Raw genomic sequence first — 27,156 nt, forward strand, 5'->3', positions numbered from 1 at the left:
AACCCATGTCCATTGAGTCGGTGACGCCATCCAACCATCTCATCCTCTGTTGTCCCCTTCTCCTCCTGCCCTCAATCTTTCCCAGCATCATGGTCTTTTCAAAGGAGTCAGCTCTCTGCATCAGGTGGCCAAAGTATTGGAGTTTCAGCTTCAATATCAGTCCTTCCAATGAACACCCAGGACTGAGCTCCTTTAGGATGGACTTGTTGGATCTCCTTGCAGTGCAAAGGACTCTCAAGAGTCTTCTCCAACACCACAGTTCAAATACATCAATTCTTCGGCGCTTGGCTTTCTTTATAGTCCAACTCTCACATCCATACATGACTACTAGAAAAACCATAGCCTTGACTAGACGGACCTTTGTTGGCAAAGTAATGTCTCTGCTTTTTAATATGCTATCTAGGTTGGTCATAACTTTCCTTCCAAGGAGTAAGCACTTTTAAATTTCATGGTTGCAATCACCATCTGCAGTGATTTTGGAGTCCAAAAAAATAAAGTCAGCCACTGTTTCCACTGTTTCCCCATCTATTTGCCATGAAGTGATGGGACCAGATGCCATGATCTTAGTTTTCTGAATGTTGAGCTTTAAGCCAACTTTTTCACTCTCCTCTTTCACTTTCATCAAGAGGCTCTTTAGTTCTTCTTCACTTTCTGCCATAAGGGTGGTATCATCTGCATATCTGAGGTTATTGATATTTCTCCCAGCAATCTTGATTCCAGCTAGTGCTTCCTACAGCCCAGCATTTCTCATGATGTACTCTGCATAGAAGTTAAATAAGCAGACCTGAAGAATGGTCTGCAAAAATAAGTAGCTTGCACCAGAATGCAAACCAACTACTTCACTAATAAATACACTGCTTTATTCCACTGCCTTTTTTTATTTCCATAGCAAACCCTTCTTGATAAAATATGTAGTGCACCAACTCATAGTCTGGTGCAAGCTTATCTTGCCAGGGATTGCCACTGTGAGTACTACTGTACTAGGAAAATCTTCGAATACTCACTGCAGCTCCTGTCTAACAGGAAAAGCCTGGAAACAGCTTGATACTCTATCAACAGAAGAATGGATAAATTAATTGAATATATTCATGTAACTCATAACCGAGTGAAAATTCCACTTAATTGGTCACATATATGAAAATGGATAAGTCTTAGGAACCACACTGAATGGGTAAAAAAAAAAAAATGAATCCAAGAAGAAAATATACATTTTTACTTTAGATACAAGTTCAAAAATACCCAAACTAAACAACTTTATTGTCTATATGTATAAATAAAATGGTTTCATATAACACAGGGAATCCTAGTCAATATTCTGTACTGGCCTGCGTGGGGAAAGAAGCTAAAGCGTGGATACATGCACACACACAACTGACTCACTGAGCCGTACAGCAGAAACCAACACAGCACCGTCAGCCAAAGACACTTCAACCAGGGAGAAGAAAGACTTTAGAACACTAAGGAAAGTCACGGAAATAATAAATACAGTTCAGATTAGTGGCTACCTCTAAAAGGACAGAAAAGCAAAAGGGACCATGGAAAGACACGATGAACTTCAAATGTTACAGCAACACTCTTTAAAAAAATGTGTGTAGTAAATACACAGGTGTACATTGTTTACATTATTTTTAATACCTTACATATATCCCATAAATAGATTTTTAATACCCGAATGTTTAATAAAAACTCTGCAACTGGATGAATCACCAGCGTTCTTCCTTCACCCTAGTCCATTGCTGGGCTCCAGCTTACCTGATAACTGGGAGTCACGGAGTACTGAATCCCCGTGGCTGACTGCATGGTCTCAGACACCGCCTCATACACGGGAGGGGCTGGGGCAAGCACCCGGTGCTGGTGAGGAAAAGCCTCTGCACTACCAGGAATCCGACGCTGCTGGGCCGCATACACCGGTGACTCCTGGTCATCCAAACGTCGCTTCATTCTGCGCTCATGCTCAGGGATGCACTACAAAACCTGCAGAAACCAAAAGCAACAACATGCAAACCAGTTCACACTCCAATGTAACGTGCACAACCAGGTACCCAAAAGTTCAACTCCTGGAGTCAATGACTATCTACTGCATCTGGAGATGATCACTGGGCAGTTTAAGTGCATGGGGGACCACACACTCCCAACAGTGGACAGATTATCATAACTGAGAGACAAAAATGTAAATAACAACCCAGTTTGAATTACCTTGATACTGCAGAGTTGAAATATTTTTGGAGGCTATTCCTCCAATTTAGAAACACACAAATACACCTTTCTTTACTCTCTGGTTTTCTCAAGTGCCATCATCCCTAATATTAATTATATTATTCACCGGCTATAAAAACATTCAAGTGTTTCTTCCTAATTCCTCTCAAAAGCTAGTACTATAATTGTGGTCTAATTTTTAAAGTATGAAATGTTTCAACAATTAAATGGTATCATAGAAAGAATACTAGGCCAGTAGTAAGACAATGGTTGTAAACTTGCCAATTTAAGAAACTATGTACATCCCAATAAGCTCCTCCTTCCATGTAAATTTATTTCTTAAAAAATAAAATAAGGTTGAAACTGATCATTAATGAGTTTTCTCCTTATACTCTCAAATCCTAAAGTGATTCCAGAACCCCCTAGTTTAATAATCCCCCTGTACGGGAATACTTCCTTTCCCGCAGCACACAAAGTCTAGTAACACTCTGGCCAGGAATCCAGATGGGTCTTTTCGGAGCTCTTCCAACGTTGGTATCATTAATACAAGCATATCAATAAGAAAGAGAGGTCTAGTCAGCCAAAGACAAAATGGGGCCAAGCCCTACCACTTTTCTGGTCACAAAAAATAGCTTAAGAAAGATACCACTGCTGTGGTGAGAAGATTAAAAATACAGTAATAGACTTCACAAGCCACTCCCCTTTCCATCTAAAGCAAGATTCTTTTTAAAATTGGGGGGAAGTGGGTTACCTACTTTCTAAACACACCCAAATCTCTCTTTTCCTCATTTCCTGGGAATGTGCATGCCCTGAGGGGAAGCAATCCTCACAAGGACTCCTCGGGGCTGCTTCACCATCATCTTCGACATGCCTGTCACTCGGGTGCTCAGCCCTGAAAGAGAATCTTGGGTTGTTCTCACAAACCTAAGTTAGATTCTGACACAGGAGCACAACTGTTTCATCTGCAAGCCAGCCATTTTCAATATTATCTTTCTGTACATCTCAAGCCATAATTAATCTTTCTGCAGATTATACTGTATTTTTTGCTGTGAGGGATATGAGATCTTACTTAGTCCCCCTACCAGGGATTGAACCCAAGCCCCTTGCATAGGAAGTGTGGAGTTTTAACCACTGAATTGCCAGGAAGTTCCTATTGACTATAAATTTAGATCAAAGGACGGTCTCCCAAATTTATATGATAATATGTTGAATTCAGTTAACTGGAGTTGAAAACAAACTGCTGATGGCTGCCGAGGGGAAATAATTTAAAATGTCTTAACTGATTATGTCTTCCCAGGCTTTTCTAGTATGAAGTAGCATATTTAGCACAGTATTTCAAAATTTTTCAGACATATTAAGAAGTTAGAAATATAGATTTACACATGCTATTTATACTTAAGAACTGCCAGTCAACTGACTATGAACACTCAATCTCAACCTATTTGGGAGTAAGTCTAATAAATGAACAGCGTGAAAAGTCTTAAAGACTTCTTGGCTGTTACTTCTATATAAACCCATGATCTAGATCATAGCTTGATCTTGGGTTCTATTGGCATGGAACCTAGATGCTTAAACACACCTGAGATTAATCGCTGGAACCAAAAGCCAGTCGATACCTCATAAATGGAAAACCAAATTTAGATCAGAAGATCACGGCACAGACTATGGAAAAAAGACTAGAGTACCTGTCAAGACCTGGATTCTAGTCTGAACTGACTTGAAGCTATGTAACTTTGGTCCTGTTTTCTTACTTGCAAAAGGATGTAATTAGACTACTCTGTGTGCATGCATGCTAGCTGTGTCCCACTCTTCGCCATCCCATGAACTGCAGCCCGCCTAGCTCCCTTCTGTCCATAGAATTCTCCAGGTAAGAATACTGGAGGGGGGTGTCATTTCCTTCTTCAGAGGCCCTTTCTGACTCAGAAATTGAACCTGAGTCACCTGCATTGGCAGGCAGCTTCTTTACCACTGCCCCACATGGGAAGCTATTCCCAAATGCTGGTCTACGGACAAGTCTATAGGAGATGAAAAAGAAGGGGGAGGAGGCTGCAGTTGAGTTTTCCAAAGGTTAAGTATTAGAGAACTATGCTTTATTCTGAGACCATGTCCTATCTTTTAGCTATTAAAATGTCATTTCCTTTATAAAGTGTGATTCTATAAAGCAGTTAACTGCATTTGCCTCTGGAGTTTGCCTTCCAGACAATCTCTGTGACACTGAAGGGGCTGCCAAGGTCTGTACTTTCTGTGAACTGCCCGTTACTTCTTGAACAATTACCACTCTTAATTCTATTCCCTAAATGATTCTCAAATCAACTGCTTCTCCCCTAGTCATACAGGCAACTCCTCATTTTGGGACCTTACCATTCTCCATTACCAACACCTTCCAGCCTCCTTCCCATCCAGTCTACACTGCTTTTAAAATGGTTGGCCTCAAATGCAAATCCAATCCAGTTGTAAATCCATCAATCCAGGATTTCCCTGGAGGTCCCCAGGTGGAAACCCAACTTGGCAGGCTCACTGCTGAGGGGCCTGGGTTCAATCCCTGGTTGGGGAACTAAAATCCCACAGGTCATACAGTGCAGCCAAAAAAAAAAAAAAAAAAAATCCAAATTCCTTAAGTTAGCCTTCAAAATTCTTTCTCACTAATTGTGGGGACAATTTAACTCACCAATTATATCCTTGCAATCCCACCCTATGATCCAGGTTATCAAAATGTTTTTCCACTCCTCTAAAGAAGCCTGAAGTCTGTAAGCTTCTTCAAGATAGAGTACTTTTCAACTTTGTCTGCATTTCTCACCTTCCAGACACTCATCACAGATGCTCAAATACTGCATATGCAGAAGGGAAAGATAATAATTAACATAACAGCAGCATATATTGAGTGTTAAGCACTATTCTACACAATTTACCAGTAATAATTTAATCCATTCAACAACCCTGTAAGCAAGGTGATACTATTCTCTATTTTACAAATAAGGAAACTGAAGCACAAAGATTCAGTAAACTGCCCAATGCTGCACAGCTATGAATCCACGAAACCTGCTTCCAGAGCCTGGATTCTTAACCATCTCACTATCCTACCTCACACAGAAGAGAAGACAAACAGGAAAGAAGAGTTCCTTTACTAATTTAACACACACACACACGTTGAGCAACTTCTGCTTTCTTTAACTTCTCACACACTTACCTCATTCATCCTTTCTTCAGCCTTACCCAACAGCAGGAATGCTCTGGCAGCACTCATTCACTCATTTAGCAAATATTTAGATATGAAGGTGGTAGAAGATTTCAACCCTTGCCCTAGAAAAGTTTGAAAGCTAGTTGGAGGGACTTTCCTGATGGTCCAATGATCAATTAAGACTCCATGCTCCCAATGTGGGTGGATGGTGGGGGTGGGTTCGATCCCTGGTCACGGAATCCCAGCTAGCTGGAAAGATCATATATAGCCTCACTAGTAATATAAAGTAAAATGATTACCCAAAGGAACTAGCAAAAATTAAAAAGAGAATGATGATATTCAGTGTAGGTGAGAGTACAAGGAGACACTACTGGTGGTAACTGGTAAAGACTATTTGGTTGGCAACTTCCAGGCTTTTATTAAATTTTTAAATCAAATTGAAAACGTGCATACCCTTTAACTACCTAACAATTCCACTTCTAGGTCTCTATCCTATGTATCTGCTAAATATATTTACTGCAGCAAAGTATGAAAATTTTAGACATCTATCAATAGCTAAGTAAACTGAATCCACCCATATTTAGAAAACTATGTAGTAATTAGAAGGATTAGGGTTCATCTAAAGGGAAAGGCAGAATAGTGAAAAAAAAAATGAGCTACAGAATATATACAGTATGCTCTCAACACATACACAACGTAGTCTTTTAATATTTCTGCATTTCATTGTGTGCAAATTCTAGAAACAAGTATTGAACTCTAGATAAGGAGATGCATGCTCAAGCACTTAGATAAAAGTATAGAGAATTCCCTGGAGGTCCAGTGATTAGGACTCTGCACTTTCACTGCCAAGGGCCCCCCCAAAAGAGTGTACCAATGTGTGAAATGTACTTAGAATATCACCAAGAAATTAGTTTGGATTAATAGATGATGGAATGGAAAGGTGGATATATAATAAAACAAGTACTGTAAAAATAGAAAGAGTAAAATCCAGGTAGTGTGTGTATGTGGGTGTCAACTATAAAATATCAAATCGTAGGAGGAAAAGCTAGTAATACAAACTAGTTCACAAGTGATACAAACAAGCAGTGTCAACTGGGAAGGGAGTAGAAATGTGTACACTGAGAAAGATCCTATAGGGAGAAGGTAGTTATATTTTGAAAATTAGGGATGAATTAGGGTATGGGAGTATACAGGATGAATTAAAATATTATAGTAACTTGGACTTATAGGCAGTAAATAGCTATATAAAATTTTTGTCTATTTATCCATCCTACAAAGAGTTCCCGAGTGCCAATCCCTGGGCTCAGGGTGGGGGCCCCAGCACTGAAAGGGACATTCCCTGCTCCACAACAGCCAAGTCCTGTGATCTGATTGCCACCAGCTCCTCACAACACTCTTGTCGGCTGAGCACTCAGAAACCTTCTATCTGGAAGGAAACTGATACTCCAAGAAATTAAGTGACTTATTCAAGGTCACATGGCTGGTTAAAGGAACAAAAGGGTAGATACTCTTTCTCCTTGGAATACATGATATATCTGGAGTAGAAATACTGGACAGACCTTAGAGCATCCTCCTTAGAGAGAGGTACAGTATAATTCGAAACCATTAAGTATTTGAACGCCAGATGATGGAGCCGAAAGAGTTAGAAAACTACTTTCAAGCCCCGATTCAGTTGACATGATTTTCATCTCTGACTATGGTCTCCAACTGTTTCAAATTTGGAGGTTACCTGTTATCAAAACTCTAATCTAAAAAGGCAGAATTTAAAAAAAAAAAAAAAAAAAAAAAGAAGCACTCTGAGGGATAGAAACTAGTAAAGAAAGCCTAATGTGAACAAACAATAGCACAGAACACTAAAAAGTCATCAGGTCATTTATTATAATAAAAAGTGGGAAAAGCTCCAAATCATCAGGCAAAGTAATCATAATTCCCAAATAAAGTAAGTAGAGCAGGATAATTCTGACATTGCAGGGGAGTCTTCTGGAGTAGGACAGAACAACTGAGGAGTGAATGGGACACATTCCAGACAGAAGGGCAGGGTAAAAACTAACCCATTTAGAACAAGAAAAATAAAAACTAATTTTCTAGTTTTACAAACTACATGTCTTTAACCACAATAAAGTGTTGGCCTCCGAGAAATCCAGAAACTTCACCATTACTAAAATCCAAATGGAAAAATCCAACTTTAAAGAATCTTTTAATTTAAATTTCACACATTGGCTTAAATGGAAACAACAGAATTTTTTCAGTCAAGATAAGCTCAAAGTAATAGTGTGCATGAAACATACCTCCTTATTATGGAGGGTTTTAACACACAACTTTCTTTATGAAATGCATTTAACTTATGGCTGACCCTTTAGTGCCTCTTGCTTTTGTGTTGGTATTATCTTGAATTAGGCACACTTTAAAGATCTTTTATTTATATAGTAAAAGAAAAATCTGAAATTATTCTCTCTTACTACATCACGTGAAATCACATAAAATGTGTCCTGGTCAGTTTTATTTCAATGAATACTCTTGAAAAAATGGCAAGCTTCTCTTCAAAAGTAAGGAAATTTTTGTCAAAGCACAAGTGACTATAATTACTTCAACCCTGTAAAACTCCTGTCACAGTCTACTTCAAAATCTGTCCAAAAATCCACTTCTGGATTTAAATCTGCTAGAAAGTGAAAAAAAAGAAAAATGTTTCCAGAATGAAAAAGTCAATCCATTTAGATTTCCCACATTACCTAGAATAACTGCTCAACAAAATTAACAACCCATTTTCCTCAAAATACCGCAAGATATGATACCCAAGCCTCCCCTGAAAAGTAGTTTCATATTTTTCCGAAGAGGCAGTCCTCCAATCTGGGGAGATTTTGCCCCCCTCCAGGGTGCATCTGGCAATGTTAGAAGACATTTTTTGTTGTCAAAATTCCAGAAGAGGGGTGCTACTGGCATCTCATGAATGGAGACCAGGGATGTTACCACACACACTGCAGTGTACAAGACAGTTCCCCACGACAGAGAATGATTCAGTCCAAAATATTAATAGGGCCAAGGCTGAGAAATCTGGATTAATATAATGTCAATCCCATTTGATATATACCTTTTGTGAGCTTTGATGAAGTTATGTCATACTACAGTGTGACAACAATTTTTAAAAAGGTGATTCAGGACAATCATCTTGTATGTGGAGATGGTAACACTGCTTTCTTTACAACATGTGATTCACCTTTAACCCCAGTATGCCAGAAAAACTTATCATTAAACATCTGAGCTAGAAACATTTTTATTAGAAATTTTAGTGAGAATTTAAGCTGCAAATCCAAATTTTTATTCCACATCTCCCTGACTTTGAAGATATATATAACCAAAATTAAGCAATATCCTTTAAAATGCAACTGACTAGTCATCAACTGTCATGCACAGACTTATCTCAAGTAAAGTTCTAGCTTATTACTTTGGGGTTTTTTATTGGTTTTTGCCCTCACATCATCAAACACAACTTTGGGCATCTGTCCATTTACAAACTGTGTCAAGTAAGTTTTAGTAGAATACCATTGTACATCCTTTTAGCAAATTGTAATGGTTTACACTCTTGTTGAAAATGCTGCATTCCTAAGTTCTTCTAGTTGAATGAGTCCTGGATGAGGACATCATATTCCAGCCAGCATCCTACCCTCAGAAATATATTGTCCACTCATAAATTCTTCAGTTTGAGAAAATTCATCTAGGATATTATCATCTAAAGCCTCAAAGTCATCAGCTTGTCTTATGCAATCAGTTCTACCATCACCATCACAGCCAAGAGTGTTGCTATCTGTTGCATCGTTATTGTTTATTCACTAAGTCATGTTCAACTCTTTTTCGACCCCATGGACTGTGGCCCGCCAGGCTCCTCTGTCCGTGGAATTTTCTAGGCAAGAATACTGGAGTTGCCATTTCCTTTTCCAGGGGATCTTCCCGACCCAGGGATTGAACCCACATCTCCTGCATTGGCAGGTGGATTCTTTACCACCAAGCCACCAGGGACGCCCATTACTTTCATCTAATAGTTCCTCTGACAACTGTGAAACGTCTTCCTCTGTTAGTTTTCCTCTTTGCCATTACTGGAGGAAAATAAAAGATTACAGGTTATGAAATATGTTGAATGAAAACTTATAAAAAACTATAAAAATAGTAGCATAAAGAACTGTCATCAATTCTTCACTCAGATAACTCAATTGGTAACATCTTACATAATGTTTCAGATGGCATCCCCCAACTTCTTTTATACATTTTTGAAAGATGCTGTAATGCTTTGGGCAAAGCAGTAAGAAAACTGAAGAAATGATGACTTAAAAATTTACTATTGCATCACCCTTCTAGGGTTTCCTAGGTGGTACAGTGGTAAAGAATCCACTTGCAATGCAGGAGATGAAAGAAATATAGATTTGATCTCTGGATCAGGGAAGATCCCCTGGAGTAGGAAGTGGCAACCCACTCCAGTATACTTGCCTGGGAAATCCCATGGACAGAAGAGCCTTGTGGGCTGAAGTACATGGGGCTGCAAAGAGTTGGACACAACTGAGTAGGCACGCATGCACACAACACATCCTTCTAGGCAATTCATCATTCTTCCACTTATTATTTCAGGGTTTTTTTCCAGCATCAGTTCAGTTCACTCGCTCAGTTGTGTCCAACTCTTTGCGACCCCATGAACCGCAGCACGCCAGGCCTCCCTGTCCGTCACCAACTCCCAGAGCTTACTAAAACTCATGTCCATCGAGTCGGTGATGCCATCCAACCATCTCATCCTCTGTCGTTCCCTTCTCCTCCTGCCCCCAATCCCTCCCAGCATCAGGGTCTTTTCAAATGAGTCAACTCTTCACATGAGGTGGCCAAAGTATTGGAGTTTCAGCTTCAATATCAGTCCTTTCAATGAACACCCAGGACTAGTCTCCTTTAGGCTGGACTGGTTGGATTTCCTTGCAGTCCGAGGGACTCTCAAGAGTCTTCTCCAACACCACAGTTCAAAAGCATCAATTCTTCGGCGCTCAGCTTTCTTCACAGTCCAACTCTCACATCCATATATGACCACTGGAAAAACCACAGCCTTGACTAGATGGACCTTTGCTGGCAAAGTAATGTCTCTGCTTTTTAATACGCTATCTAGGTTGGGAATAATTGATCAGTAATAATAAAGTAATTCTTAAGACGATGAAAGACCAAAATGCTTCAAGATATAGGATAACTAAGATCATCAAGATCCTACAATGTAGGTCAGATGTATAAACAGTAAAAGCTACAACCAGTTTATTCCATTTAAAAGAAAATAAGTAAATTTCCATTCTTTTGAAGACCTCTTTAATAAAGAATAAAGTCATGAAATATAAATCTTTACAGGTAGTTAATACTGCTCAAAAAAGAAATTCAAAAACTAAAATTGGGTCTAACTAACACTGATGTTATAGACAAAAAATGGACAAGAAACTATTTAGTTCAATTCAAAAGATACTAACAACTGTATCAATACTCACGTTCTGACTTGATCACTGTACTGTAGTTGTCTGTAAGATGCAGCTGGGAGATCTGGGTGACGGTTATATGGCAATTCTTCGTATTATTTTCTTAAGTTTTTTAAGCATAAAATTATTTCAAAATGAAAAGTTTAAAAAATTAAATATTAACAGTAGAGGAATTTAAAAACAGGAAGTCATTGTGTATCCCTCTTCTCAAGGACATTAACATTTACTTCGTGAGACAAGCTTTCTATAAACTAACTGGCAAGTGTAAAACTACAGATTAAGTATAACAGAAGTTATGCTAGCTGCAGCTTTAAAGAAAGTATTACAAAGAACAGAACTCAAGGTGGTTCTGTGGATGACAGATGTGCCACTCACCTCATATTCCCTCTATTCTATTAGCTATATTTCTGCCCCCACACAGACATGGGCACACAAACCTTTAAACATCTTTGTATCCTCCACTGTGCTCAGGATAGTGTTTTGCTGTGATGGAAACCAAATCATTCATTCACACATGTATGCATCCTCTAATATTTAGTAAGCACATACTATGTGTTGGGCATTGTTCTGGGAGCCAGGAATATAGATGTAAACAAAATAAAACAAACTTTTCCTTCCTCAGGAAGTTTACATGTTTAAAAATATGTATTTATTTATTTACTTGCCTGCATCAGGTCTAACTTGAAGCAGGCGGGATTCTTAGCTGTGGCATGTGAACTCTCCACCGCGGCACGCACGATACAGTTACCTGACGAGGGATCAAACCCAGACCCCCTGCACTGGACCACCAGGGAAAAGTTTACAGTTTAGTGGGAGAAATAAACAAGATAATAAACAGTGTTCAAAATATTAGACAGTGACACATGCTAAGAAGAAAAAGCAGAGGAGAATTTTTGAAATTTTAGGTAATAATGACCAAAGAATATCTCACTAATAAGGTAACTTATGAAATGAAGTTAATGAAGTAAGGGGCTGGCCATGTGGGGATGAGCAGAAGCAGTATTACAGGCAGAGGGAACAGCAAATGCAGACTCTGACGTACATATGTGCTTGGCGTTTTCCAAGAAAAGGGAAAAAGCCACGCAGTTGAAGCAGAATAGAGGAAAAACAAACTAATAGGAAATGAAGTCAGAAAGGTGATGGAGTTGGGGGTAATAGGTAGAGAGTACATGTTTGTTCTCATAGGTCATAATAAAGACTCAGACTGAAATGGGAAGCCATTGGAGGGTTTTAAGCAGAGAATCACTTGGGTTGCTATGTTAAGAACAGACTGAAGAGTGGCAGTAACAAAACAGAGAGAACAGTTAAGGTGCTACTGAAATAATCCAAGCTAGAAATAGAGATGTTAGTGATATTCACTGCTGTAGCTGGGGGTAGGGGGTGGAATTAAGTGGTCAAATTCTGGATAGTTTTTTGAATATAGAGCCAACAGTATTTATTTGCTGTGAATAAGAAAGAAGTCAAAGATGCCTGTTAGCTATCCAAGAGGAAGTATGAAGTGGGCAACTGGATTTGTTCCTCTACAGTAGAGAGGAGAGGTTTCCAGTGATAGAAATTTGAGTTATCAGTATTGCTTAGATTTTGGAAAGGCATATGGTTCATAGTGTAGCTCTCCATAACCAAGCACATTCACATTTCTGCACCAAGTGGGACAGCTTAGATCAGGTTGTGCCTCTGAATTCCTTATTACCAAATTCCAAACTTACCAAAATTTAGAAGTTGTGCTTCTGAATTCCAAACTTACTGAAACAAACAAACAAACAAAAATACTTGTATTTCAGAGCTGAAAATAAGGGACTGTGTCTCTGTATATCCTTCAACAGCCTGCAAGTCAGCAAGCCTAGCCCTGCAGGATATCAACAGGACTGAGGAAACATTCGGCACCATGATGCCGGTAAATCCAACTAACATGCAGGCACTCACACAAGAGTGGGTGAGGAAAACAGAAGCAAAAGGGAGGAGCAAAAAGGAGATGGATCAGTTAGAAATTCCTACCAATAAAAGCCTAACTAATTTTGAAGCCAACTGCCAACTAAACAGAGGTATCCTCCAGTTGTTTAGTCACTAAGCTGTGACAGACTCTGCAATCCAATGGACCACAGCACGCTAGGCTTTCCTGTCTTCCACTATCTCCCAGAGTCTGCTCAAACTCATGTCCATTAAGTCAGTGATGCCATCCAACCATCTCATCCTCTGTCACCCCCTTCTTCTCTTGCCCTCTATCTTTCCCAGCATCAGGTTTTTTTCCAATGACTCGGCACTTTGCATCAGGTGGACAAAGCATTGAAGCTTCAGCTTCAGTTCTTTCAGTGAATATTCAGGGTTGATTTCCTTTAGGATTGACTGGTTTGATCTCTTTGCAGACCAAGGGATTCTCAGTCTTCTCGAGCACCACAATTCCAAAGGATCAATCCTTTGGTGCTCAGCCTTCTTTATGGTCCAGCTCTCACGTCTGTACATGACTACTGGAAAAACCACAGCCTTGACTAGATGGACCTTTGTCAGCAAAGTGATGTCACTGCTTTTTAATACACTGACTAGGTTTGTCAGAGCTTTTCTTCCAAGGAGCAAGTGTCTTTTAATTTCATGGCTGCAGTCACCATCCATAGTGATTTTGGAGCCCAGCAAAATAAATCTGCCACTATTTCCATTTTCCCCCCCATCTATTTGCCATGAAGTGATGGGACTGGATGCCACAATCTTAATTTTTTGAATGTTGAGTTTTAAGCCAGCTTTTTCACCTTTAGTTTCTCTTTGCTTTCTGCCATAAGGGTGGTGTCTTCTGCACACCTGAGGTTGTTGATATTTCTCCCGGCAATCTTTTTTTTTTCTCTCCTGGCAATCTTGATTCCAGACTGTCTTCCAGTCTGGTATCTTGCATGATGTACTCTGCATACAAGTTAAATAAGAAGGGTGATAATACACAACCTTGACGTACTCCTTTGAAAATTCTGAACTGGTTCATTGTTCCATGTCTGGTTCTAACCGTTGCTTCCTGACCTGAATACAAGTTTCTCAGGAGGAAGGTAAGGTGGTCTGGTATTCCCATCTCTTTAAGAATTTTCCACCAAAAAAAAAAAAAAAGAATTTTTCACAGTTTATTGTGATCCAGTCAAAGGCTTTAGCATAGTCAATGAAGCAGTAGATGTTTGTTTGGAATTCCCTAGTGTTCTCTATGATCCAGTGGATGTTGGCAATTTGATCTCCAGTTCCTGTCTTTTCTAAACCCAGCCTGTACACCTGGAACTTCCTGGTTCATGTACAGTTGAAGTCTACCTTGAAGTATGTTGAGCATTACCTTGCTAGCATGTGTGTGAAATGTGCGCAACTGTGTGGTAGTTTGAACATTCTTTGGGACTGGAATGAAACCTGACCTTTTCCAGTCCTGTGGCCACAGCTGAGTTTTCCAAATTTATTGACCTATTGAGTGCAGCACTTTCAGTTCAGTTCAGTCACTCAGTTGTATCCAAATCTTTGTGACCCCATGGACTGCAGTATGCCAGAATTCCCTATCCATCACCAACTCCCAAAGCTTACTCAAACTCATGTCCATCGAGTCAGTGATGTCATGCAACCATCTCACTTTAACAGCATCATTTTTATGATTTGAAATAGCTCAGCTGGAACTCCATCACCTCCACTAGCTTTGTTCATAGTAGTGCTTCCTAAGGCCCACTTGACTTCATACTCCAGGATGACCTCTAGTCATCAAACTATAAAATATCATTAGAGTTCAGTTTGTAAACTACTTATCTATGACCTATTGTATGCCAGGACTGTCCTAGACACCGAAGCTATGGAGAAAATACAGTCCCAATCTAGACGAACTGTGAGCTGCTGGTGCAGCTCTCCCTGAGGAATATCAGTATCAGGTTGCTGTCCTGCAAATACACAAGGACAAAAAAAAATCAGCATGTGGTTATATCTGACGACAAATCCCACTGGGCAAGTCTTTTGGGACTTTGGGGGAAAAGGGCTTGCCTTTTGAAGAAACAGACCCCAAAAGAAAATTACATAACTGAAGAGAAGTTAAAGGTTTTTAATGTGTTGTTAAAAGACAATTGGACAGATAATTGTATAAAGACAATTAAAATTCAAATTTACAAAGATGTCTGTCAGAAAAACAAAACTCCTTGAAATATTTAGAACTCAGACTACCCAAGTATGCTGCTGGATGCATCTCACTATTTGACCTTAATCTCAACAAAAAATAAAAACCAGGAATTATTTAAACTGTAACAAGAAAAATATTAAAATCCTAAGATATTACTTTGACCACTCACTTACTGAAGTAACAGAAACAGGAAGGTAGGTGGAGGGAAAGACATATTAGGAAGTAACAGTTGACCATATTAATAAAATATCTTGAGCTTAACAGAGTAACAAAAAGTTACCCCAAGTTCATAATTTCTTCCCTGTGCTTCTTAACTACCTTCTTAAGCAGAGGAAGCAATCACATCTGCCAACTGAAAAGGATTCACAAACTCTGGGAGACAGACAATCCATGTGCCATTTTCAATACAATGCCACCCTTTCTAATACTCCAAAGCATTCTCTGGGGTATTTTGAGAGATGTCTAACAACTCCCTTAAACTGGCTCTGATTTCAGACTCCTCCCTCCTATTTCTTATTCAGTGTCCCTTCTTCCTCTTCCCACCAAAAGCTGGGCTCTCCCCTGAATTCCTTACAGCTCTCTATACTTGACTCTTACACATTCAACCTATACTGGCGTGTAGTAAAAATCACATTGTATGTGTATCTACCTTTCCTTATAAGAATGTAAACTTTTCAGGGACAAAGACTCTTCCTGTGTCATTCCAGAGCTATTTAAGAAGATGCTCAATAACCTTAAAAAAATTGTGAATCACTGTGTTGTACACCTGAAATTTATATAATACTGTACATCAATTATACCTCAACTTAAAAAAGGTGGTCAACAATGCATGTTGACTCATTTTACCTTCAGAATCTGAAGCTCAATCTTCCCCCTCAAATGTGACTTCAAAAGCACATTGGTGCTTCTTCCAAAAATTAAACGTAAAATTATCATATGTCTGAGCAATTCTACTTCTGCGTATATACCTAGAAGAATACGAAGTATGTACTTGAAGAGATATTTATCCATCCATGTTCACAGAAGCATAGACAAGAAGTGGAATAGACACCATTCCACTTAGACAAGTGGAAACAACCAAACATCTATCTTATGGATAGATGAAATGTGGATGGAAGTGATGATTGCTCAACAATGTGTATGCACTTAATGTCACTGAATCACACATTTAGAAATAGATAAAATTGTTAATTTTATATCTTTTACTACAACTAGAAAGAAAAAAAAAACAAACCGCCTCCACACTGCTCCTCCTTCATCTCCTACCCCTAGACCAGAGGCAGCCGGAGTACGGCACTAAGAGCCTGGCCTCTGTAACCAGAGTGCTGGGTCCAGATTCTGGACGAGCCATTTACCGTACGTCGGACTTCTCTCTCCCACTGTTTCCTCAGCTTTAAAATGGATTTCACAGTACCTACTACAGAGCTGCAGCGAGCATTAAACATTAATAAATGTAAAGTCAGTGCCTGGGGCATAGTAAAGGGCTCAGTAAGTGTTAAGTTCTTATTATTACTCAAGAAGAGAGACAAAGTGTAGTTTGAACAAGCATTTAACATCATCTTTATAAGACTCTACAGAAAATAAAGTTTAACAAATTCTTGATTGATAGAGTTATCCAGAAGAGTAAGAAAGCCTTTGAAAGCACTGCACTAGATTACTGAATGCCATGGATACAATCTTTTAATTTCAACTAAAATTCACAGCCATTAACATCTGCCTGGCAAAGCTCTTCAGCATTTTGTCTGTTTGCACTGAAGATGCAAACAGGACTACATTTTGCCAGGAATCTTATGAAATTAACTACATATCCCCTTCCCCCCCAAAAAAAAAAAAAGTTTTTTTTTTTTTACTCTTTAGGTGAAACCTTAATTACAAAATGCAAATCTATCCAGGATCTTTGATAAAAGTATAGTATATGATACTGATATTTGATATTAACTTTCTTAATACAGCATTATTTAAGCTCTTACTTGAATTCTTAAAGTCTATGCGGGACTTCTGACCCTGGCTCACCAAAAGACCACACAGTCTTCAAAGGCATGAATTAGGTCTTCTATGGTTCCCAGCACACAGCTACAAATAGTGGGACATATGTGCTAACTTTCCTCAATGGAAATTCTCCGCTATTTTCACCAACTTTTATCAGTTTATAGAAACAAGGAAAAATACCCAGGTTTCCTGTCTCCACACCAGTTCTATTACAGTCACCACTAACCAAATTAAAGTTACTGTTGCCACTGCTACTTCTTTAGCTAAGAAGGTGGGACTTAATCTCTTCACATGAGTATAGCACAGAACACCAAGCTCTCAGTCCCAAATGAGCAAAGCACAAATCCAGAATTGAACTTCAGTTCAGCTAATTAGCCAGAGGGCTTGATAAGATATTAAGGAATAAACATATTTGTCCCATGTTTATTTTCTCATGAAAAATATTGAAAACACAAGTAATTTCTCTTAAGAAGAGAGAATGTCTCGGGCGCTCAGGGCCGGTGCACTGGGATGACCCTGAGAGATGGGATGGGGAGGGATGTGGGAGGGGGGTTCAGGATGGAGGACACATGTATACCCACGGCTGGTTCATATCAATGTATGGCAAAACCCACTGCAATACTGTACAGTAACCAGCCTCCAATTAAAATAAATTTTTTAAAAAAGAGAATGTCTCAACTCTGAGCAAAATCCTCAATTAAAGTGGCTCATTAACCTTGAAATGTCCTAAGACAATTTCCAAATACAGACTGCAGGGCAACAGTAGTACATAAGTTACATACACAAGGCTCAATACACTAGCCTCAAATTCACCCTTCTCTAATAAAAAATAGGGCAAGAACATTATGCTTTATAAATATAAATAGAAAGTGGTCTAGATATTCTAACAGAATTACATAAAACCAGACTTTTCAAGAATACCTAAAGTTACCTAAACTGCAACTTACTTATTTGTGAAATTAAGTAGCAGACCACCTGTACAATTAGGGCATTCAAAAAATGCAGGAGCTGAAGAAACTGGAATATTTTATTCAAAGTCTCAGGTTTTTTTAATCACCATCTTTTATAAAAATCATTTAGTTAAATGGAAATCCAACACCTCCTTTTCTAAATCTCAGTCTTGTGAAGAGAAGCTTTCTCAGCCTTTCCTTGGCTAACTGTATTTGAAGTTCTAAGGCAAAGAAACAGAGGCCAAGTCTAACTAACTACCCACCATCCCATTGGCTTAGAGGAAGCCCCGCCCCATACAGCCTCGGTAACCCAACATCAAGGGAACTCCAGGAAAGGTTGTCCCCGGCCACATTTCTAGTCTCTGATGACTCTCCGCCCCTCCCCCCAACCAGCACCGCTGCGGAAGCACGGTCTCAGCACGAGCAGCCCTCGACCGCAGACTGCAACGAAAGGACCTTGAGCACCTCGCCCCAAGAATTACAACCAAGAGGGCCGTGAAGTGGACCACGCTACCGCTCTCCAGGCTGCACAGTGCCATCCATGCTGCACCGAGTAAAGCAGGGACAACAAACAGCTCTGGCACCTGACTCTCGTGCCCCAGGCAAAAGGCTTGGCCGAGCCACAAGAGAAAGTCCTGACACCTCCACAGTTCGCAGTCCGGGGGCTCCTCCCACCCTATGGAGACGTAGGGCGGGGTAGATCTAGGCGCCGCGACTCTGAGCCAGACAGGACAGCGGGCTTCCCCGAGCCCCGCCTCGCTTGCCAAGGAGGCGGAAACCCGGGAAAGGGGGAGGACGGTCAGGGGGAGTGGCACTGCCGCTCCGTACGGCCCCTCCGGCCAACCGGATCCCAGGAAGGCGGAGGAAGGCAGATTTCACGCCCCCTCCCTGCCGCGCCCCGAAGCCACAGGCGGGAGACCCCCAGCCCGTCCCCCAACCCCAGCAGGCCAGTGCTAGGCCGCCCAGCCGAGGCCCCGCCCAACCAGGGAGGACTGGAGGGGTGGTCGGCGGCAAAGAACACTCAGCATAGGGCCCAGCCCCGCCCCTTTCTCCACAATCGCACGCGCGCGTCGGCCCCGCCCCTGAGCGGCGGCGCGAGAGCCCGCCCCCTCCGCGCGCACCGGGACTACGCTCTCCTCCCCCTCCCGCACCGAGAGCTACCCCGCTCCGCCCCCCACCCCCCTCACACATCCACACGCCTCCCGCCCTCCTGCTCTACGGGAAGCCGAAGAGGTCAGCCCCCCCCCCCAAATACACACCCTCGCTCCGGCGTTACCCGCCACCAGGCTCCCCGCCCCGACCCCAGCCCGGCGTGCTCTCACCGCAAAGCTGCTTCGGCCGCTCCTCACTGCGTGTCCCTCTCGGCGTGAGCCTCTGGGGCAGGGAGGCCCCAAGAACCGCGCGGGGCACAGGCCCGCCAAAGCGGACTGGCAGCCGCCCCTCCGCTAACGGAGCGGTCACAGGCCCCAGTGCCCAGACTGGGAAGGAGGGAGGGAGGGAGGGAGGGAAACTCCGAGGGGGGAAGGGGAGGGGGGGAAGATGGAGAAACCGTCTCCGCCGCCTCTACCGCCGCGGCCGCTTCTCTGTTACCCGGGAAATCCCGCCCACTCGCCCGGCCCGCCCCGCAGAGGGAAGACTCAACTTCGCTCCGCACAGGCCGTCCTATCCGCCCGTCAAAGATACAGCCAATCGCTTTGCTCTGCCTGCTGATGCCCGCCCCTTCCCCCCCGGCTGGGAGGGGAGGGGGGGGAGCCGCTCACCTTCTCCACGCCCCTATTGGCGGGGAGCTTCCCTAACTCAACCCCGCCTATTGGAGACGAATTGCTGAATCCCACCCCCAAGCCACAATACTATTGGAGGAAGCAGGGAAGCTCTTCGCATCTCATTGGAGAACCCTACATGTCCCGCCCCGTGCCGTCTCATCTACAGGCCCAAAAACTCCGCTCCCGCCCTCGCCGGTCACCGCATTGGAAGGCTACCCCTAGCTCTCCGACTGCCCCAGGAAGGTAAGTAACCGATGTGGGGTAAAATGTCCGTGAGCAGGCTCCTCCTACCGCACTGCCGGGCCAGGCCCCGCCTCCAACCATCATACTGGCTATCTCGGCGCCGGTAGGAGCCTCTATTGGCCAGGATGCCCGTCTAGGAAGCAGCTGACTCCGCCCTGCGCGAGAAGGCTGAACCTTAGCAGTCCTTTTGTGGAATGTTTACACTAGAGACTGAAGCGCAGAGAGTTCCAGGGCCTGAAACAAGAGGTGATGCGGAGCGCAGCAGCGGGAATCCGATGCCTTGGGATCTGAAAGGGAGAGGCAGCAGCATTGCCACCGTGGAGGACCCCCCCTTACAAAGAGAAAGAATCTCATCCTTCCCATTCAGTTCTCTACAATTTACATTTCTGCAGACTGCCTCCTTGTAGACACAGATATGCGGAGCAGCCGACAGCTCCTTTCAGTAAGTAGAATACAGAACTAAGGGCTGGAGATCAAAGTCGAGGAATAGCTCCAGCGGTTGTTCAGCCCGCAGCTAGGGGTGGCTGCATACTTTTAACACCGACACTCCCTAAACCTGAATATGCAGTCCTAAGAGGGCGGAGATAACCAAAATGAGGGCAGGGCCCTAACAGCCAACGCCCTGGCAAGCCTCTGAAAGGCGGAGCGTGAGGAGTACGGCAATTGCGATCTCCAGGGTTGATCTGGACTCGACGAACTGAGAAAGGAGACCAAACAGGCCATGGCATAAATGAATCTTTCACCACACTTCAGAGAAATGATAAAAGTTCCAGAGTTGGAAACAGAATAAGAACAGCTGTTCCCTCCTCCTTGGTCTGCGAGTGTTAATGACAGTTCCTAGGCCCTCTCTGTGTAGGTTATATGGCCTTGAACACAGACGAGGTGCTAGCGATATCTAGGTGGCTTTTATTTATTCACTAAGTAGGGTGAACTGACGCTGGCCTTGCTTTTGGGGGCGCTCACGGAGCGCCAGGAGAGGAGGGGGCGGGACTAGAGTTTTCCCGCTCTCTTCCGCATAAAGGCTACTCCCCTAAGAGAGCCGAGTCCGTATCCAAGAGGCAGGCCCCAGGTAGCTTACTCCCAGGTCCTTGTCCTTCCTCCGTAATCCGCCGGAGACCACAAGAAATGAGCGCTGGCAACAGGTGGGCCAGACTCCAAACCGGAAGGACAAGGCAGCGAACTGTGAACTTCATCAATAGCCGACAGATGGGAACAATCTCCCCGGGAGCCAAACCCTGCCCCAGGACGGAGCTCAAAAAATAAGTCACACGGACGAAACAAACGAGACCCCCAGGCCAAACCTCTAGGAGGTTACGAAGAAGCGGTAAATATGCAGAACTGGGCCTTCCTCCGCTCCTTGCACTGGATGCCACACGGCGTTCCCACCTGGACATCAAGAACCATTTGGAACTCTAGCAGAATTGGGCCGCCCTCGACTTCTCTGTCAGCAGGGGATGAGCTGCCCTGGATATTGCCTAAGGCATCCACGGCAATCCTAGGTTGCTCAGAGGTTTTGATAAAGCTTAGTAAGGACAGCGGCTGCCTTGTGTTGGAAAGAAAACACACTGGCAGCATCCGCAGCGTTCTGAAGCTTAGGCTTACGGCAGTCTGCGGGTAGTTGAGTCGCGAGAAAAGCTAGGATGCAGGGTCAAAACTTTGGTACTTGGCGAGGAAGGACAGACCACACCCCCTCCTCCCAACCCTTGCAGAACCGCGAGAGCAAAGCCCCCCAAAGCCACCCTACACCGTCAACCCCTAACTTCAAAGCGAAGGCTACCAGATCTCGAGCCTTGGAGGAAACATCGTGTGCCTTCTCGGCTCTCCCCGCCCCCCTTGCCAAGGGCTCCAAGCCCGGGACTTCCGGGCGGGAGGACTGTTCGAAGGAGCAAGGCGCGCCTTACACATGTGCTGAGCGCGCACACACACGCTAGGGGAGGGGGCGGGGAACAGGGGTGGACTTCCCCCTCCGAGCTCGCTCCCCCGTAGGGGGCGGGACTACCCACCCCACCAATCAGAAGTAGGGGCGGACCCTTGCGCCTCACGTAAGCCGCCGGAATCCTCCCTCCGCCCTTTACGGAAAAAAATCCTAGCAACTTAAACTCCAGCCCGGCCTCCGATAGGCGGAGCTGGGGAGAATGTCATCCAATCAACAACCGAGCAGGAAAAAAGGGAGCCTCGCCCAGCCAGTGGAAAACAAGAGAAGGCGGGCCCTCTGAAGAAGCCCGAGACGGGTGGAGGAGAGAAGGGAAGGCCCCGCCCCTCAGCTCGCCTCCAGGCCGGTTGCACAAGCCGTCGCCGGAGTATAGTAAACAGGCTAGGCCAAGGAGTGGAAGCAGAGGTATTCTGGCGCTCCAAGGGCCGGGCCCCTGCACCTCCTCTCCTGGCGTCGCCCCGCCCAACCTCCGCGGTTCGCGCCGGCGCCCCGCCCCCCAGCCCGCGGCCGCCATCCCGGCTGACAGGCGCGCCCCCCGCGCCCCTCCCGCCCGCTGATGCATTTCCTTTTCCCGATTCCGAGCGTGAAGACTGTTTGCCCAGTTTCCGACCTTCACTGCCCCTTTCAGGCTACCCCCTCGTGGGCGCGCTCACTCGCCGGTGCCCCCGCCCCCGCCCCTTCCGCGGGCGAGCAGCACGGCAGGGGGAGGGGAAAGGAGCCGCCGTCGCCGCCTTGGGGTGGGCGGGGAAGGAGGCAGCTCCATGTTTGCAAAGGGATCAGCTGGGGCTGCGGGTCGAAGCCGCCGAGTTCCTGGAGGTTTTCCACACCCCCGGGCCGGGTTCCGGCGCCGAACGCTGGCTCTCCTGCCACGGCCCGGGAGTTCGGAGAGCCCAGACCGGCGCATGGGTATACTGCCGAGGCGCTGGGGCTCTTTCCGGTGGCCTCCCCCCGCCCCCGACCGCCCCTCCCGCAAGTCCGGCGTTGCCCCCGCCCCCAGAGTCCATAACAACCGCGGGCCCAAGGAGCCCGCGCCTCTTCTGAGCGCGCCCACCGCCCCCTCCGACAAGTTTGCGGACAGAAACAAAACCCTTGGGCGGCTGCCGCCCTCACCCAGCGTGGTTAGCGGGGAAAGCTGCGGGCCTGGGCTCGCTCGCTAACTCCAGCTCTCGACCAACTCCGGGCGGTTTGGTGGGCCCAGCCGGCTGAGCTCAGGCCGCCGCCCCCTGCCGAGCCCGCGCGCCGCAGCTCGGGCCCGGTTCCAGTCGGTGTACGGAATCTCCCCTTTTTTCTTCTTTACAATAATTTTTTAAGGCATTCCAGGAGCGCGAGGGATCTCCTCCTGCCGGCCCCTTACCCAGCCCACCGCCGAAACCTACCGAAACCGACCGCTCGGTGAAATAAACTAGGCAGCACGGCCGGTACACTGGCGACCCCGGGTCGGGCCGACCCCCTCCCCGCGGATCCGGCCCGGCTTGGAAACACACACTGGTGAGCGGGCGGCGCCAGGAGCTCTCCTTCCTGGCCTGCCCCTCGCCTCCCTCGGCCGCCGGACTCCAAGCCTCCCCTAGCTCCGTCCCAGGGCCCGCGGCGCCTGCACCATGGCTGACTGGTCAAAGGGACCGGCCGGCAAACAAGCCCCCCAAACGCTCGAGATTGGGGAGACCAAATTAAAAGCAGCTGTTTAACATACCTTCCGAGCCAGGCGAGGAGTCCTGAATGGGGGGGAACGCCCCCTACGGGCCATTGGCTCCCCGGTGCTCGCGTCAGTCATCCTGGGCCCGCCTCCTCCCCTTGCTCCACCTCTTCCCCTTCATTGAACGCCCCCTCCCTCCAAAAAATAGAAATAAATTAATTAAACTAGCTGTGAGTGGGAGGCGCAACCGTGGCAGAGGGCCCCATCTCTACCGCACCGCCGCTTGGAGTTACTTGAGGCCCTTGGACTGGAAGGAAACCTCCTGGGACTCGAAGATCCGCTGGGTGAACCTGGAGGAGGAGCTACTGGGGCTACCCGGCCCCCACATCCTTCTTACACACCCCATTTGGAACTGGGCAGAGGGGGCGGGTAAGGATACCCTAGCGACTGACTGGAATGTCCCGACTCCCCTGGCTGTGTAACCTAACCGTGTCCGGCGCCTCCCTAAAAAATGAGCGGTGTAAGCGGGAAGTCCTGCCTTCGGGGTAACAGGCACTTGCCTGAGCACCTTCAGGGGTGAGGCAGACACATTCATATCGCACCTGCTGCTTTTTGCCATTACAGAAACTGAATGAGATGCTCACTCTGTGCCCTCTTAGGGCTTCAGACCTAGCTGAAGAGAGGATACAGAAAGAGCTAAGGCAATTTGGAAATGTATATAGAGACACCTCCAGAGGCTCAGAGCAGGGAGATTCTTCGAGCTGAGGAAAACTGGGTGAAGACTTCATGGAGGAGGTGTCACTCAGGCAGAAACGGAGGGGCAACTAACTCATTTTCAGCAAAGCACACAGAATGATAAATGCAAAGCAGTATTAAAAGCTTCTTCAAGTGTGGCTATAGTAATGAAAACCAGAGTTGCAAAGATGGAGTCAAAGAGCAGAAGACTTTTCTACCTTGTTAAAATTCTTAAAGACTTGTATAGCAGAATGTACAAGCAGCATGCTGGGTCACAGGACCACAGGCCCAGAACTACCATTTAAGATGCTGAACATCCCAGCAGCTGGATGAATTCTGAGGGTGGGTTGAAAGAAGGGTGCCTACAAGCAGCAAGGTGAGGCAGAAAGGCTGTTGTAATGAGCAGTTTGAAGACTACAGAGGTCCATCTTCTGGTGGGAGGGGTAGGTGGGGGGAGCCAAGATGTATGTTGTCTCTCCTGGTTCCCCCAATCCAGAAACCCTTCCTACTTTCAGCAGCCCTAAAATCAAAATTCTGACTCAGATGCTTCCCTGGATCATTTGAAAAAAAAATTTTTTTGTGGGGGGGGGGGGAATGGTGAGGCTACCCCACATGCCTGTGCTCAACAGAGCTGACCTGGGGGCCAGGTCACACAGTGAGTGAGCAAGACTAGTTGAGATATTCAGGAAAAGAAGCTAGTGTGGATGAGGTGGGGTGTCAGAATGCAAAGGGCCTTTAAATATTGTGGCAGAATAGGGTAGCCTGCTGCCAGTTAGGCTGTCCCAACGATTCAGGTGAGATGTAAGGAAGACTTGACTAGGGCAGTAGCAGTGGGTAAGCAGGAATAAAAATGGGAAATGTGTTTGAGAAAGACTCAAGAGGACTGGGTGACTGATCATTGTGGGTTATGGAGGGAAAGGAGTTGTCAGTGGCTGGCGTGTGTAGAGGTAGAAGAGCTTGAGGCGAGCGGTTCAGCAATCTGGTAGCATGGCCAGTGACTTAGCAGTGTATCCTTAGGGAAGTCCCTTCCTCCCTCTGGGCCTGTTTCTCTTCTTCAAAAATAGGGGTGAAAAATTGGAGCAGAAAGATAGTCTGTAAGGACCCTTCCCTCCCTCAGAGTCCATGGGGATGGGGGGACTCTAATGGGGATGGAAGTTTGCTACTAAGGAGAGCAGGTGGGAAGAAACACTGATTTGGGAAGGGAAGTAGGTCATCTCAGGTGTAGGGACTAGAACCTGGGTAGCAGCTTGATTGGAATTACTGAAGGAAAGGGAGTAAAGAAGGAAAAACCAGGAGGTGAGGGTTGTGTATTCTGTGGGAGGCCCAGCATCTGGCAAGGCCATGGAGGCTGAAGTACATTCCCAGCCTGGGGGAACCTTAGACTGAAGACCAAGTTTTTCTGTATCAGAACAGAGATCTCATGATGTTTGGAGCCCTATCTCAGATTTGGGCTTTATTTCCCAAGATGCTCTGCCCTAAATGAAAGCATAACAGATACTGTGTGAATGTAAGATGAGGGAGAGTAATAGAGCAGAAAGAACATTTGTCTGGAAGTTGAGCCCCGTGGTTCCCACTTGGTCTTCGTATTTCCTGTGGTTCAGCCTCCTGTCCTGTACAAGAACTTCACAGAGCAGTCCCTACTGTTATGTAGATCACATGTGATGATAAAAACGTGTTTTAATACACCTAGTGAGGTTCCAAACTACTGTGGAGGCCAAAGGCCCAAGCATCTGACTGTAAGCCTCGACTACAGTGGGTGTACTGTAAATGAGGTTACTTATGGAGCACTTGCAAACTAGGACAGTTACTCCGGCTCAGAGAACCAGACTTCACTGACACTCCTTACCCTCCGAAGTGCACCACCCTGATGGGAATTCCCTCCTGAACACCCTCTAGACTGAGTTCTTCAAGGACAGTAACTCTAATTCACCCCTGAGACCCCAGTGTCCCCAGCAGTCAGGCAAGGGGGCCCCTTGGAAGAGGTCCTGTGATTGTTTCTGGCTCAGTACATTGATCCCTGCAGAACACAGTCACTCCCAGACTCTGGGAAATTAGTAAGTTTGATTTGGAGACACTGGCCCTCCAGCTTCATTAACAGTTGCATCCACCCCCACCTCACCCCTACTCTGATTATCAGTGAGAACGAAAAGAGTGAATGACTCTGTGTGAAGGCCTTCCTTGGAGAAGTCACAGGGGGAAGCCAGGTTCTGATTCCCAGGAGTCCTCTTTTGTGTTGAACTGTATTTGTAATTGAGCAAACTGAGGCTCACAGTACTGGACTGACTTGCCCAAACCAAGCTGCCAAACTGAGTGTGCCTGAGCTTTGTCCATTCCACCACGTGCTATTTCTAGACATACTGGGACCCGTGATTCAAGTTTGGACTTCTGAGAAAAACAGCCTCCCCTCTTGTCCCACACTCCTTCCCTTCCTGACTCCAAGAGCAGCTTGTGCCAGTTTCAAATGATTTCTGGCCCTTTTCAAAAAAAATTCTCCAAAGAAGCAATTTGTCTCCCAATCACATACATGCATCCTCAACTCACAACACATAGACTCAAAACTGTCAGATTTTCTGACACCCTGCCTCCTAGGCATCACACACACACACCCTCAATCACAGTTTTTAGGGTGCTTATGGTAGGTGGTGATTGAGAGATATTTAGGGTCTGCACTTTAGTAGCTCTGCCAAAAAGATGTCAGTGCTGGGGCCCTGCTGACACAATTTCTGCCAGCTAAAGACCATTGGCAGTTTGGGAATATCCAGGTGAGGGGCATCTAAGGCTTGCTTCCCACTCCCAACCCAAAGCGTCTGATAGGTTTAAGAGGAAGAGCTTAAGGTATTGGTCAGAATTCCAGTTTAGCTACTTCCTAGCTGGGCTGTCTTTAGCAAGTCATTAATCTTTTCAATTTCCTTATCTGTAAACTAAGAATAGGG

General features: G+C 45.1%; 1 protein-coding gene and 1 long non-coding RNA gene across 7 annotated transcripts in view; one reads left to right on the forward strand and one right to left on the reverse strand.

Annotated features, from left to right (window-relative positions):
* The window catches only part of SIN3A (SIN3 transcription regulator family member A), a 66,976-nt gene extending 43,352 nt beyond the window's left edge, over nucleotides 1–23,624 (reverse strand). Inside the window, exons 1-3 of one of the 6 annotated variants that reach the window (XM_020873585.2) lie at nucleotides 4,865–6,165; nucleotides 2,952–3,088; nucleotides 1,753–1,974 (exon numbers count right to left, since the gene is read on the reverse strand). In XM_020873585.2, coding sequence (XP_020729244.2) covers nucleotides 1,753–1,941 — 189 coding nt within the window. In that variant the 5' untranslated portion in view covers nucleotides 1,942–1,974; nucleotides 2,952–3,088; nucleotides 4,865–6,165. Of the gene's footprint in view, nucleotides 1–1,752; nucleotides 1,975–2,951; nucleotides 3,089–4,864; nucleotides 6,166–10,875; nucleotides 13,938–19,238; nucleotides 19,503–23,231; nucleotides 23,431–23,545 lie in introns of those variants that run through there. The other 5 variants (XM_020873586.2, XM_070477579.1, XM_020873584.2 and 2 more) reach the window with 5 other exon arrangements.
* Nucleotides 19,067–25,284, forward strand: LOC139038649 (uncharacterized). Its single transcript, XR_011491665.1, has 3 exons — nucleotides 19,067–19,149; nucleotides 19,846–22,260; nucleotides 23,167–25,284. It is a non-coding gene; the product is annotated as an uncharacterized lncRNA (long non-coding RNA).
* Nucleotides 25,285–27,156: the final 1,872 nt, after the last annotated feature.

The sequence above is a fragment of the Odocoileus virginianus genome, chromosome 16 (assembly GCF_023699985.2).
Source record: "Odocoileus virginianus isolate 20LAN1187 ecotype Illinois chromosome 16, Ovbor_1.2, whole genome shotgun sequence".
Lineage (NCBI taxonomy): Eukaryota > Metazoa > Chordata > Mammalia > Artiodactyla > Cervidae > Odocoileus > Odocoileus virginianus.